Source organism: Leucoraja erinacea, chromosome 18, assembly GCF_028641065.1.
Source record: "Leucoraja erinacea ecotype New England chromosome 18, Leri_hhj_1, whole genome shotgun sequence".
Classification (NCBI taxonomy): domain Eukaryota; kingdom Metazoa; phylum Chordata; class Chondrichthyes; order Rajiformes; family Rajidae; genus Leucoraja; species Leucoraja erinaceus.
Genome location: NC_073394.1, coordinates 22459169 through 22474065, shown reverse-complemented (window position 1 = coordinate 22474065; position 14897 = coordinate 22459169). Strand labels below are relative to the sequence as shown.

At 40.0% G+C, this 14897-nt stretch overlaps 1 protein-coding gene across 5 annotated transcripts in view; it reads left to right on the top strand.

Moving 5' to 3' along the window:
• dagla (diacylglycerol lipase, alpha) overlaps positions 1–14897 on the top strand; it is a 174089-nt gene that overhangs the window by 139200 nt on the left and 19992 nt on the right. For all 5 annotated transcript variants that reach the window (XM_055649552.1, XM_055649551.1, XM_055649554.1 and 2 more), the window contains 9 exons: positions 2206–2365; positions 3971–4054; positions 4570–4647; positions 5056–5136; positions 7187–7329; positions 8937–9005; positions 9920–9992; positions 11532–11725; positions 13939–14068. In XM_055649552.1, coding sequence (XP_055505527.1) covers positions 2206–2365; positions 3971–4054; positions 4570–4647; positions 5056–5136; positions 7187–7329; positions 8937–9005; positions 9920–9992; positions 11532–11725; positions 13939–14068 — 1012 coding nt within the window. The remainder of the gene's footprint in view (positions 1–2205; positions 2366–3970; positions 4055–4569; positions 4648–5055; positions 5137–7186; positions 7330–8936; positions 9006–9919; positions 9993–11531; positions 11726–13938; positions 14069–14897) is intronic.

Below are 14897 nucleotides of genomic sequence, written 5' to 3'. Positions count from 1 at the left end.
GGCAGTAACTCTACCGCTGCACCACCGTGACGTTCCAACATGAAACGTTGACTATTCATTCTACAGATGCTGCCGAGCCCACTGGGTTAAGGCCCTGTCCCACTTATGTGCCCTTGGCACGCAAATTACGCGACCTCGTCGCTGCATTGAGGTGCACGGGCATCGTGTGGCCGCGCGGGGCCGGTCCCACTGAGCAGCGCGGAGGGGTATGGAGTTGTGCACGATATCGCGCGGCGCTCCGAAATTTTGTAGCGAACGAAATCTTTGCGCGCCACCGGCCTGTCGCGTAACTGACGGCCAAAGTGGGACAGGCCCAAGACACTGGCGTGACGCAATGTCTCACCTCCAACAGCAGCAGAAGCAGGCAAACGATCGCCGAGCTCGGCCTGGGGCTCACGACCGTTATGGTCCGAATCCGCCCCCACTTCTACTCCTAGAGCAGGGCCAAGAAAATTGAAGATAGACACAAAATGCTGGAGTAACTCAGCGGGACCGGCAGCATCTCTGGAGAGAAGGAATGGATGACGTTTTGGGTCAAGAACGTTCTTTCAGATTGAAGAAGGGTCTTGACACGAAACATCACCCATTGCTTCTCTCCAGAGATGCTTCCAGTCCCGCTGAGTTACTCCTGAAATTTGTGTTCATCTTCAAATAACGTCACTCGCTCCAGACGGCTGTGCGGATGCATGAAGTCGCGCTGGACCATCGCGCCTCAACGCAACCATGAGGTCGAGTAATTAGCATGCCAAGGACAAGCAAGTGGGACAGGGGCTTTACTCTAGCACTTTGTGTTTTCCTCCTATGTTTCCTGCAGCTGCTAATTTTCTCCCTCTGCTTCCAGTTCTCTTTTTTGTTGTCAAGTACTCCTGCTGCTTTCTCTTAACTCCATGGTAGATCTCGACTGCTGCCACTAACATTTTTAAAATGTAGTTTTCCTTTCAATCAGTCAACAAATATTTTGTAGTTTAAGAAGAATAATATGATTTTAAACAGCTGTCAAGGAACTAGGATGTAAGAGCAGCTATATTTAAGATGATACTTCAGAATGATAAGCATCTGTATAAACTGACTATCCGATAGATTTTGGATTTTAATAATAAGCAGGTTAATTTGAACTTTAAGTTCATCATTTTAATGCCATGTGAAGGACAACTAATGCAAAGTACAAAGATAATTGTACACCCACCACTCCACCTCCAAGCCCCTCAGGTCGGCCGACTTGGGGTTGCTGAATATCCCACGGTCTAGGCATAAGCTCAGGGGCGACCGCGTCTTTGCGGTTGCAGCCCCTAGACTGTGGAACAGCATCCCCTTTCCCATCAGAACTGCCCCCTCCATCGACTCTTTTAAGTCAAGACTAAAGACTTATCTATACTCCCAAGCCTTTCCTGACGTCTTCTGAGTGAGGGCTACATGTATATGTATGTAGTTTATTTTGTTGTGCTATTCTTATAACAAATGTAAAGCACTTTGGCCAACGAGAGTTGTTTTTTAAATGTGCTATATAAATAAATGTGACTTGACTTGATAATTGTATAATACATGGGCAATATCTGAATATTTACATGTAATTATTTGAATACAAACATAAAGCGTTGCAAACGAATGCACAAAGATTATCCACCTCGTTTGAATATCAACCCATGTGAATGTGCCTTTTAATTAAAAAGCTGTGTCTCTATAATATTATTATATGTTCTAAAGAGAAAACTATGGAGTACTAGCACATGCAGTAGTTAGAAATCATTTACTGTATGTTTTTAAATATTACTTTTTAAAAGATTATTTTAAATTATTAATCTACTGGAGAGACACAATAAAACTAAATTATTTGATCTGAAATAGGTAGTCACCCCACAGTTAATGTGTAGTTATTGAACATTTGTAAGTTAATTGGCTTCTGAAAAATTGTCCCTAATGTGTGAGGCGTGAATGAGAAAGTAGGATAACATTGACCTTCTGTGATTGATAGTTCGTATATCTAAACTAAACATAATTTAAGTCACGCTATAAACCAGAGTATAGTCATAGTGCACACCCTAGTACTTGAGTATTACTCAACAATGATCAACAGTACACTTCACACTGTTGAGTGGGTGCAGATTAACAGGTTGTTCAAGATGTTCAATAAGGCCTGTGCAACTGGAAAGTAGATGAATCATGATTCATTCTTTTTTAATTACATCATTTTCTTCCATTTGCCAGGTGTTGCTCTTTTTGTCATCCTTTGCGAGCCAGGTATGTGCCAAGTGTGACAGTTGAAGAAGACAACTGTTGCAATTGCAATGTCATTGCCATCAAACGTCACTTTCTGGATGAGAATTTTTCATCAGTAGACATCGTATATACTTCTTGCCACGATGCGGTACGTTACTGAATGGTAATTATTCGGTTCGTCCAGGAATCGGGAAAATCTCCAACTCTAATAGTACTTACTAACTAGACTAATTGGGAGGGCTGCTCCCCCAATACAATATTCCACCTCTCCACCAATTCAAATATTGCTGGCCGGGGCAGTGTGTTGTGGAAAAGATTGGGGTGATGTGGGGGGAGGGAGGTGTCAGTCTCAGTCCACCCCACGACAAAAGGTGGAGGAGTTGTAGACCCCCCTCCTCAATCTTGTTAATATAATTAATTCTTGTTATTATAAAATAAACATATATCAATCTCGACATATTATAGTGACCTGCTGAAAATTGACCATTAATGTCATATGCTTGTATTTACTTATGCCACACTGTGGCTTAGGATGCTGATTGAATGATCACACTATCTTGCAAGTAGCATGTGAGCGCATTTTGAAGATTGTCATCAGTAACTACCCTTAAAAGAAATAATCAGCAGATATTATACAATACAAGAAACCTTTGTCACTATGGTAACACATCTTCAGCAGGGAAGATTTTCTCCCACCAAACTCCATCTATTATTCAATTAAAATGTACATAGAAATCTTATCTGTCTCAGATGGGGTCAGTTTTACTGCCATATAAAATGGCAGGTGCACTAGCTAAAATATTTAACAGATTCATTTCTTATTTCCCCTTTGCTTGTTACTGCTGACCATGCTGGGATTTTTTTTAATACATTTGTAGCCATAACCCACTAAAACAATAGACATTAATAAAGTACAAGTTCCTGCCAAGAAATTGCAAGGTGAATATTGAAATACATGATCATTTTGCTACTTGTTATTGTAGACCTTCCATATTCAGTAAACCTCCATGTACATTCACCACTACTGGCATTTGCACATTTATAGGTAGGAGGAGTGGGATACTTGTGTTCCTGTGAAATGGTGTATGTTGTGATTTCCATAATGTTAAGGCTCGTCATCTGCTCTGCGCTCAAGAAATGAGAGTTCAAAAGAATTGTTTGTTTACTTTTTTTCATGTAAAGCTTTAATTCTCAAACAAACAGCAATCAAGTAAATCATGTAAGCTTATTTTTGGTGGTATAAGGCAGAAATGTGGGCCATAATATGAGGAACTCAGTGTTGCTCTTCAAGTAATGCCATGTGATCTTTAACATATACGTCACAGAGCAATATTTAATGTCTGATCCATTATTACAATGCAGATTTCTTCAATATTGCACTGCAATGTCACCGTGAAATATATGCTCTCGGCTTCTCGTGCTTAATCGATGAACTTTTGACACGAACAAAGTCATTACTGTGATGGCAAATTGAAAGTCATAATCAATAGCAGGAGTCTGCATGAATTTAATATTGGAAAAATATGCTGGGTTAATTATTTGCAGCTTAGAAAGCGGACTCAATTGTTTAATTATGGAGTGAACCAGTACCTATATCATTTAAATTAAAAGTCGTGATATGCAAAATATTAACTACTTGTTCTAATTCATTCATTATAATTAATCTAAGGGCTTTTTGGATGAATCTCTTAGTTTCTTCCAATTTCACTATGATAAAACTGATTATTCGTATTATATTAATTTTACTCTTTAGGTATTTGAGACGCCATTTTATGTTGCTGTAGATCATATGAAGAAAAAGGTGGTGATCAGTATTCGGGGGACGCTTTCACCAAAGGTGAGGATTTATCGATATTCGAAAATTGTAGGTGATGACAAATTCTGGCTCACTCTGTGACAAGGCTTCAAATTAAGATAGAAGAATGGTTGATCTTTCAACTTTCAATATTTAAATAATTTTATTGTTATATATAAAAGCCACAGAATATTTCAATTGCACATTTCGAGACTGTTACTTTTACTGTGTCCGGATACAAGCGGACAGTTGATAAGTGCGTATAGGCTCCTTAGAGATAAAGATACACAAATTCATTGCGATACTTAACTACATTGGAAGGCAGAAAAACAAGCACACTTATGCATAGCCTTAACAGCAGTACTAATTTATATGTTTTACAAACAGATACATGTTTGTGTAGGTAAACAAACAAAGTAATCAGGCTGTATGAAGTCAAGGAAACGGAACCAAAACATGGAGAATAAAAACTAACTGACTGGCAACCAAAGACACCAAGCTTATATACGCTTATATACATTTCTGTATGTTTTGTGGTATTCTATTTCTGCTGACAGGATGCTCTGACTGATTTGACTGGGGATGCTGAACGATTGCCAGTAGAGGGACATCATGGAACTTGGCTTGGTCATAAGGCGAGTAGAATGTTTGCCTTATCTTTTATTTGATATAGCCATAAATAAAATAACTACTGGAGACACTAGAAACTGGAGATGCAGGAGGATCTCAGCGGATCAGGCAGCATCTGTTGAGGGAATGCACAGGCTATATTTTGGGTTGGGACCCGCCTTCAGACTGATAGAGTGGGGTGAGGCAACTGGAAAAAAGAGAGGCAAGGTCAGGACAAAGCCCAGTAAGAAGTGAGAGGGAGGGAGGGGGGAGCGTGGAGAGGCAAGTGATCGGGAAGTATGAATCATGTATTTCAAGTTGGAGGTAGATTTTAGTCATCCTTTTATTTTATTTTCCACTCTTTACCACATTATTAATAAAAAAAAAGCTTGCAATTACAATTTATTTTTACAAGATATTTGCTTCTTTTACAGGGGATGGTTCTATCTGCTGAATATATTAAAAAGAAACTGGAACAGGAGATGATTCTCTCTCAAGCCTTTGGCCGTGACCTGGTATGGAACAACTTATGTTATAAAATATAGATAGAAACAAACTAAATGTATGATGTTTAAGAGGGAACTGCAGATGCTGCAGTTGTATGATGCAATGTATGATGTTTCTGACTTGAAATCACCATGTCTTATCTTACAGCATAGTGAAGGGAAGGATTACAATACGTCTTGGTTAAATATCAGATGTGATCAATTAAGTGAGGGGCATCAACTTGAAATGCTCATTACTCGTTTTCCCATAATTGGATGATGAATTCCCAGCTATGCAAGTCTAATGTATTTTCATGCAAGGCCTGTTGCCTATACTGAGATAATAACTTGTTAACTTATTTTGTGAGCTCCATGTACGTTGGCCTCGATGATACTGGTATGATTCACCACCTATAGTTGACATGTAGTTAATTGCTGAGGATTCTTTTTACTATATCCTGGAATTCAGCAACTTAACTCTCAGCAGTGGCACAGACCCAAGCAATAAAATGGAGAAACCATGATTTAGAAATGTTTCTAAATAATTAAAGACTTAAACTAAATGCAAAATAATTAAAAGGAACTTATCTTCACTTTATTAAACTTGCTTCCAGTTTAGTTTATTATCACGCGTACAGTGAAAAGCTTTTGTTGCGTGCTATCCAGTCAGCAGAAAGACAATACATGATTACAATCAAGTCATTTACAGTATATAGATGCATGATAAGGGAATAACGTTTAGTGCAAGGTAAAGCCAGCAAAGTCCGATCAAGGATAGTACAAGGGTCACCAAAGAGGTAGATAGTAGTTCAGCACTGCTCTCCGGTTGTGATCCTAAGTGAAAGTTGTCCTTGAAACCTAATGTCAAGTCTAACAGCAGTGGGGAATCCTGCATCAGCAGGATACTGGGGAATCTTGAGTCCAGCAACGGACCATAATAAGAGATCAACTTTTGGTGCATTTCTGACTGTACCTGAATTCACGTGTATGGAGGTCTCTAACTTGCTGGCACTCAACTGCACAAAGGTTGGTAGATTGAATGAAACTACTGCCATTTACCAGCAAAATTCAATCCATTGTATTTCTACAGTCATAATTCATGGGGGACCCATTATTTAAAACAAGACCCCCAAATGGGTAGAATTTAGAAATAAGAGAGTTGATCACTCTGTTGAGATTATACTATAGGCCTCCCAAATGTCAATGGCATTTAAGGCACAGATGTAAGCAAATTGCAGAAAGATGTAAGAGGGTTATAGCTGTTGGGAATTTTAGCTTTATTAATATCAATTGGAATCGATTAAGTGCAAAGATGGCAGTAAGATGAGGCAGAATGCATCCAAGAAAAATATGGGGTAGGACTCAACCTTAGCTATGGAGTGAAATTGGGTAGATGGTGGAAATGTCGGTGGAGAACACTTTAGGATCAGTGACTATAATTCTGTAGGTTTCAAGCTAGTTATTGGAAAGGGATAAGGTTGTCCTCAAGTTAATGTCCTAACTCAGTGAAGGCTGACATTAACAGTGTGAGAAGACCTGGTGAAAGTATATTTTGAGCAAAGGATTGTAGGTAAAACAAGTGGAAATAGATTCAAAGATAGACACAAAATGCTGGAGTAACTCAGCAGGACAGGTAGCATCTCTGGAGAGAAGGAATGGGTGACGTTTTGGGTCGAGACCGAAATTCACCTGGGAACAGATTCACCTGGGCTGTTGAGTATTTTCTGTTTTGGAAACATTGGGCCAGCTCTACATTCGCCCATTTAAATTCCACATGCATTGAGCTTCCATTTTTAACTAACAAATTTGGGAAAGCTAAATCATAACTGGAAAACTTTGGATACTGGAATCCAAAGGCATGGTTTTAATATTCCTTACATCGTTTCATCTGTGGTCAAAATAGACTGTTATAAGTAAATTAAAACTATATTATCGAGCAGTCTAACTGAAATTAATAATCATTTTCTTAAAACAAAAAGTTTACCATTTGGTTACCGGCCTTTCATGTCCACAAGGTGACAAGAGAAGGAAAGACAAAATAAATGTTACCAACCTTTGTGCTTCTCTTATCCATCAACAGGGAAAAGGGACCAAGCATTATGGGTTAGTTGTGGTTGGACATTCTTTAGGCGCTGGAACAGCAGCTATTCTTTCCTTCCTGCTCAGACCACAGTATCCTACTCTACGCTGTTATGCTTACTCTCCACCTGGGGGTCTACTTAGGTAAGTTCATACAAGGCTAATGTTGTGTTGCATATCATCCTTACCCAGTTTAGAGTTATAGAATCAAGCGATTCAATTACACCAAAAACAGTAACTATAGGAATACATCTCCTTCTAAGCTATAGCACTTTGAATAAGTAAAACTACTATTTACAAAATAGTTTTAGTTTTAATGAAACACGGCATTACTTTGATAGCACTTTACTGCACTGTTACATAGGCAGAAATGTGGTAGAGCAAGTAGAGCCGGTGTCTCTCAGCTCTAGCGACCCAGGTCCAATCTTGATTTCTTGTGCTGTCTGTGCAAAGTGTACGGGTTCTCCATGTGGTTGCTGTGTTTCTTCCAAATGCTTTTCTTTCCAGGAGGGATTTCCAGTTTACATGATTTCATGCATCTACGTATGGCTGTTTTAAAAATGTAATCAGTGTTTTTAATCAGGGTCAGTATTGTCTATTTCTAATCAACATTCATAAAGTGGCAAACAACAGTTCTTGTGATGAAGCTTCTCTCAATCTGTTAGATTCCATATTGAGCATCGTAGATGACTGTGTTCCATTCCTGGATCTTGCACCATGTTTTGGTTACTTTCTCAAACATTGTAATTTGACATCAGTTTATCTAGATCAGTAAAGCTTCATTTTAGTTCTAATCCACTAGTGTTGATTGAATCATATCTCAGGAGAAATAGTATTTAAAAGTGAAGCAAAGAAATTGTTATTTTAGTTCTGCTTTAAAAACCTACAAAATGCGTGTGTTGTAGTCCTTCATTTGAATTCATGCAATTCAACAAGCCTCTTTGTTATTTTGCACAGTCTAGATCTTTTACATCACATGTCTCTGACAGTTTTATAAACGGTTAACCACCGTAATTGTTATTTCCTAATAATTCCCATGATATAATCCTCTAGTCACCACCACAGTCACATCTGTGGAGTCTTTTAAGTTCCAGGACCTTACATGGGGGGCTACCATCGACTCCACAGTCAAAAAGGCACAACAGAGAATGTACTTACTATGGCAGTTGAGGAAGCACAATCTGCCACAGGCAATGATTGTCCAATTTTACACGGCCATCGTAGAGTCTGTTCTCACCTTCTCCATCATGGTCTGGTTTGGCTCAGCCACCAAGCACGACACCTGGAGGTTGCAGCAAATCGTCTGATCAGCAGAGAAGGTTATTGGCTGCAACCTTCCCTCCATTGATGAACCGTACACTGCAAGGGCCAGGAAGCGAGCGGGCAAGATCATCTCTGACCCCTCTCACCCTGCCCACAAACTCTTTGAATCACTTCCCTCTGGAAGGTGACTCCGGACTGTCAAAGCTGCCTCAGCCAGACATAAAAACGGTTTTTATCCAGGAGTAGTTACTTTACTCAACAGGCAAAAATCTGTAGCCTCCCTTTGATGATATTGATGATATTTTGTTTGTTCACATGCTTGATCAATGGTGTTTAACCATTAATGTTTATTATTATTAATGTGTAGTGTTTTCCGAGTCATTTGTAACTGTCACTGTATGTCATGTTGTTACTTGTGGGCGGAGCACCAATGCAAATTCCTTGTATGTGAATACTTGGCCAATAAACTTACTTACTTACTTACTTAGTGGCGATGCAATGGAATATTCCAAGGAGTTTGTGACATCCGTTATCTTGGGGAAGGATCTGGTGCCAAGGCAAGCTAAAATATATTCTTTAACTTTGCTAATTGATTAATCTGTTAATATATTCTGCAATGCATTTAAAATTCATTCTCCACCAAAATATTTATACACTCAAAAGGTTTTGAAGGGCTGATATTGCATGAACCAGCCGTATTCAATTATTAATATTTAATGGTTTTACAATTTGTCATTTAATCTGTATGCGCAGTACCTAGAATAATTATTTTGACCTGAAACGTCACCTATCCATGTTTTCCATGGATGTTGCCTGACCTGCTGAGTTACAACAGCACTTTGTCTTTTTTCCCCCCGTAAACTAGCACCTGCAGTTCCTGGTTTCTACATAATTATTTATATAGTTGCCTCAGTAGCCTGGGATATATACCAAACAAAAACTGGAAAATCCAGTGTGAATAACAATCATTTTTATAATGAAAGCATATGTTTTTTGAGATATTGAAATAAACCAGCTGCAGGGCAGTGCTACCTGGTAAAATGAGATATTTCTCAATATGTGAGATAATTAATTACATTTTAATTATGATGCTACCAAACTCTGAAACCTATCATGACTTCGTGCAGTCAAACAATAGTATAGATTTGAGCCAAAAGAAACTGCAGATGCTTGCATCTTGAGCAAAACACAGCGCTGGAGAAGCTCATGCAGCATTTGTAGGGAGATGGACAGATGTTAATTTGGGTCAGGGCCCATCAGACTCCAGTCACAATTATATGAACTTATAATGAATGATGATTGTCTGTGCAGCTGAACTTGTTGGTCTCATTACACTGCTTGATATTTTATTAATGCGAGTTGGTTTACAATTCACAAAAGCACAGTCGACTTACTTCCATGTAGTATTAGCCGTGATTATATAATTCTGTTAATTAGTTAACAGAATGTAACTAATTATTTGTCCCTGTAGACTTGGGTTGTCTCAGCTAGAAGTCTTTCGGAGACACCTGCTGGATGTGCTACAGAAGAGCAATAAACCCAAGGTTGGTTTTTCTATCCTTGTTTGCACATTCAACTATTTTTAATCTCTTTAAATTGGTTCCTCTTTTGGGATCTTCATGTGCTCACTTTGCAAGTATTATATAGTTTGGAAAAATGTGTTGGTTTGGAGAGATTGTAAAGCAAGACGTGACTTGCAGCCTTATCTGCAATATGTACACGTCGAGGGTTTTGTTGCAGTATGCAAAATGCTGCAGTAATTCAGCGGGACAGACAGCATCTCTGGAGAGAAAGGATGGTGACATTTTGGGTTAAGACCCTTCCTAAGACTATCCAAAACATCACCCATCCTTTCTCTCCAGAGATGCTGCCTGTCGTGCTGAGTTACTCTAGCATTTTGTGGCTATCTTCGGTTTAAACCAGCATCTACAGTTCCTTCATTACTGAGGTAGTGGAACTGAAGCCTGGCCCATCAGTGTGGGAGCAGCAGAGGTGGAAAGGCCAGTCCAAAAGTGGAAGTGGAAACCACTTTGAGAGCAGAAATAGAAAGGTTGCTGTAAGCGCAGGGCAGTCTTACAGTGACTGTGGGGAAGGCACTCCACAGCTGTTGGTTAGAGTGTCCAACAACTGAGGCTATGCATCAAATCCAGCCACTCACAGTTTGGAAAGACTTGCCCTTGTACAGACCAGTGTATGAGGAAGGAACAAAGAAAAGACGTATATTGGTGTAACGATTTTGAATTCAAAACAGGTAGTTCTGCTATAATGCGAGTTTCCATTATGCAATTTGGATATAACACAACTATAGCATCACTGAGTTCTCAATGATTTACTGAGTCCAGTGGTAGTATTTACATTGTTTTTATTCAGGCACAATGGTTATACGGAATCCAGAGCAAAGCATTAAAATATCTGCAGACCTAATTAAATACTGAACATATATAATTCTATTTGGATCAGAAAATAGATTAACACTCTCGGCTTTAGATATTGTCGTACAAAGAAAAGGCTGTCATGGAAAAAGTGTTGGAAGGAAAACCTCTTTACATTTAACTTCCCTGCAGTAATCAAACACTTTTTTATGAATACAGCTGCTGGATTCACTGTATAGGCCATTGAAATTTACTTCTATTGATACTTGTACAACAATACTCTATTAAACAATGTTACATGGAGCCTTTATTTTTAGGTTGTAGTAACAAAAATATCTTTTGAACTATTAAAACAACTTTAAAAATCGTACAGGAAAAATAACTCACAGCAAATCTGAAACTCTCCAAACCTTTTTTCCATTGAAACAACTGTTTTTATACAAAGTCACCATGTTTACCAAAATCTAAGTTGGACTCTCTAACGGGCAAGGTTTGTACAGAGAAGGCCAGATTGAGAATTTTGAATAAAATCAAAAGCCCCGAGAACTAATATTCGTAGGTTTTATGAAATTTTACATAGACCTTTTTAAACAAAAATGAGTTTCCAAGATGGGACAGATGTTAACACAGATGAGCATTCTGCTCCTTGGTGTGGTTGATTCATATCATAACTTTGGAGTCCTCAGTGCTTTTTTAAATCTCTTCCTGCAGTGGAGAATTATCGTGGGCGGCACCAAGTGTATTCCTAAATCGGAACTGCCAGGGGATGAAGATATAACTACCAATCAGGGTAACAGACAGTGGGCCTATCCCAGTGACCTTACTATTGCACTTTCTGCCAGTGTTCCACTCTACCCTCCAGGCCGGATCATTCATGTAGTTCACAACCATCCTGAGGAACAGTGGTAAGCTCGTTTTACAGTTTTCTATTCAATAATAGCTGTAATTATGACTGTTGTACTAAGATGTTTCTATGAAAATGCCTATTACATTACTCCACATTATATATATCTTTTTTTAAATGAATTAGATTCATTTTTCCAATACACTTTTCTGTTCCTGTGTCACTAATCTATGTTCACATTGGACACCTGAATTTCTAAGAGGATCCAGCCAATAATTTTGTTTCTGAATCTTTTTTGTCCTTCCTTCTGAAGGGAAGCAGCAGGTCTACCAGTTGCCCATGTTTTTTTTCTGTTATGAGTGACTTTAGTGAAAGGATTTTAAGTTGTGTATCCAAGGAGGTAAGGCTTTTCGTTTAGTTTAGAGATACAATGTGGAAACAGGCCCTTCGGCCCACCGAGTGTATGCTGGCCAGCGATCCCCACAGATTAACACAAGCCTACACACACTAGGGACAATTTACACTTATTCCAAGTATACAAACCCAAGTCAATTAACCTACTAACCTGTACGTCTTTGGGGTGTTGGAGGAAACCAAACATCTCAGAGAAAACACACGCAGTCACGGGGAGAATGTACAAACTCCATACAGATAGCACCCGTAGTTGGGATCTAGCTCAGGAAGCGCTGTAAGGCAGCAACTCTACCGCTGTGCCACCGTGCCAGATGACGAGGCTTGGTGAGGGTTTGAAGCTGTTGAGCAGAGGAGATCACAGTAAGTAGTATTGGTAGGAGCAAGAAGCTTTAGAGATAAATTTATAGAGAGAAAAAATTGAATTGATTGATTAAAAGATACAGCTTGCAAACAGGCCCTTTGGCCCACCAAGACCCACTGTCATTCTATTGTTATCCCTCTTTTTCATCCACTCCCTACACAGAAATTCTCAGCAGGGAGCAGTGGGTAGAAACAAAGTTATCACTTGAGGGCATATAGACCAATAAATACATCAACCATAATATACCACCTTTATAGACAATAGACAACAGGTGCAGGAGTAGGCCATTCGGCTCTTCGAGCCAACAACGCCATTTAGTGTGATCATGGCTGATCATCCCCAATCAGTACCCCATTCCGTGCCTTCTCCCCATATCCCCCGACTATTTTTAAGAGCCCCTTTCTAGCTCTCTCTTGAAAGCATCCAGAGAACCTGCCTCCACTGCCCTCTGAGGCAGAGAATTCCACAGACTCACAACTCTCTGTGAGAAAAAGTGTTTCCTTGTCCGATCTAAATGACTTACTCCTTATTCTTAAACTGTGGCCCCTGGTTCTGGACTCCCTCAACATCAGGAACATGTTTCCTCCTCTAGCGTGTCCAAACCCTTAACAATCTTATATGTTTCAATGAGATGCCCTCTCATCCTTCTAAACTCCAGAGTGTACAAGCCCAGCCGCTCCATTCTCTTAGCATATGACAGTCCGCCATCCTGGGAATCAACCTTGTAAACCTACGCTGCACTCCCTCAATAGCAAGAATGTCCTTCCTCAAATTAGGGGACCAAAACTGCACACAATACTCCAGGTTTGGTCTCACTAGGGCTCTGTACAACTACAGAAGGACCTCTTTGCTCCTATCCTATATTCGACTCCTCTTGTTATAAAGGCCAACATGCCATTCGCTTTCTTCACTGCCTGCTGTACCTGCATGCTTAATTTTATAGACTGATGAACAAGGATCCCGTTTGCACTTTCCCTTTTCCCAACTTGACACCATTTAGATAGTAATCTGCCTTCCTGTTTTTGCTACCAAAGTGGGTAACCTCACATTTATCCGCATTAAACTTCATCTGCCATGCATCTGCCCACTCCCCCAACCTGTCCATGTCACCCTGCATTCTCATAGCATCCTCCTCACAGTTCACACTGGCAGCCAGCTTTGTGTCATCTGCAAATTTGCTAATGTTACTTTGAATCCCTTCATCCAAATCATTGATGTATATTGTAAATAGCTGCGGTCCCAGCACCGAGCCTTGCGGTACCCCACTAGTCACTGCCTGCCATTCTGAAAGGGACCCGTTAATCCCTACTCTTTGTTTTTTGTCTGCCAACCAATTTTCTATCCATGTCAGCACTGTACCCCCATACCATTATATATGATACATGTTGAAAAATTGTGTGGTTTTGTGGTGGGTGGGACAGCATGTGATGTGGCGGCAGGAAGTGTCTAAAGGTGTTTTGATGTAATTTGCTGCCTCTCACTAATCATAATTTCTTCAGTTGTTGTGGACAGGAAGATTCGACTTATTATGCGATATGGAGTGACAACAAGACATTGGATGAGGTCATAATTTCTGCTGCCATGCTGAACGAGCACATGCCTCATATCGTCATGGATGGACTTAACAAGGTATTTGCTGGACTAATTTTAATCCAACCGACTGCAAAATGTGTATGATTAAAGCTAATGAAGTACTTTTGGCACCCATTGTACTTTTTGGCATCCATCTTAAATCATAAATTGTGAACCATAGACTGTGAAATTACATTGAAAGGTATGATGGTAGTTAACCATGGTTTACAGTAGAACTCAGACAGCTCCGCCAGTCTAAAGATGAGGCCTACAGGAGCGGGGATGCAGACCTCTACAGGCAGGCCAAGTACAAGCTGAGAAGAGGAATCAGAGCTGCCAAGGAAATTGCACCTCCACAGACTCCTCTATCAAGCTTCTCAAGTGTGCGGACAACACAACCCTGATTGGACTGATCCAGGATGGAGAGGAATCTGCCTACAGACAGGAAGTGACACAGTTGGCATCCTGGTACCATTGCAACAACCTGGAGCTCAATGCTCTTAAGACAGTGGAATTGATTGTAGACTTTAGGAGAGCTCCCCCTTCCCTCCCCCCACTCACCATCAACAACACCACAGTCACATCTGTGGAGTCAGTTAAGTTCCTTGGAACCATCATCTCCAGGGACCTTAAATGGGAAGGATACTATTGACTCTACAGCCAAAAAGGCCCAACAGAGGGTGTACTTCCTGCGGCAGCTGAGAAAACACAATCTGCCACAGGCAATGATTGTCCAGTTTTATACTACCATCAGAGTCTGTCCTCACCTTCTCCATCATGGTCTGTTTGGTTCAGCCACCAAGCATGACAACCAGAGGCTGCTGTACATCCTTCGATCAGCCGAGAAAGTTGTTGGCTGCAACTTATCGTATAGTATATCTTTGTT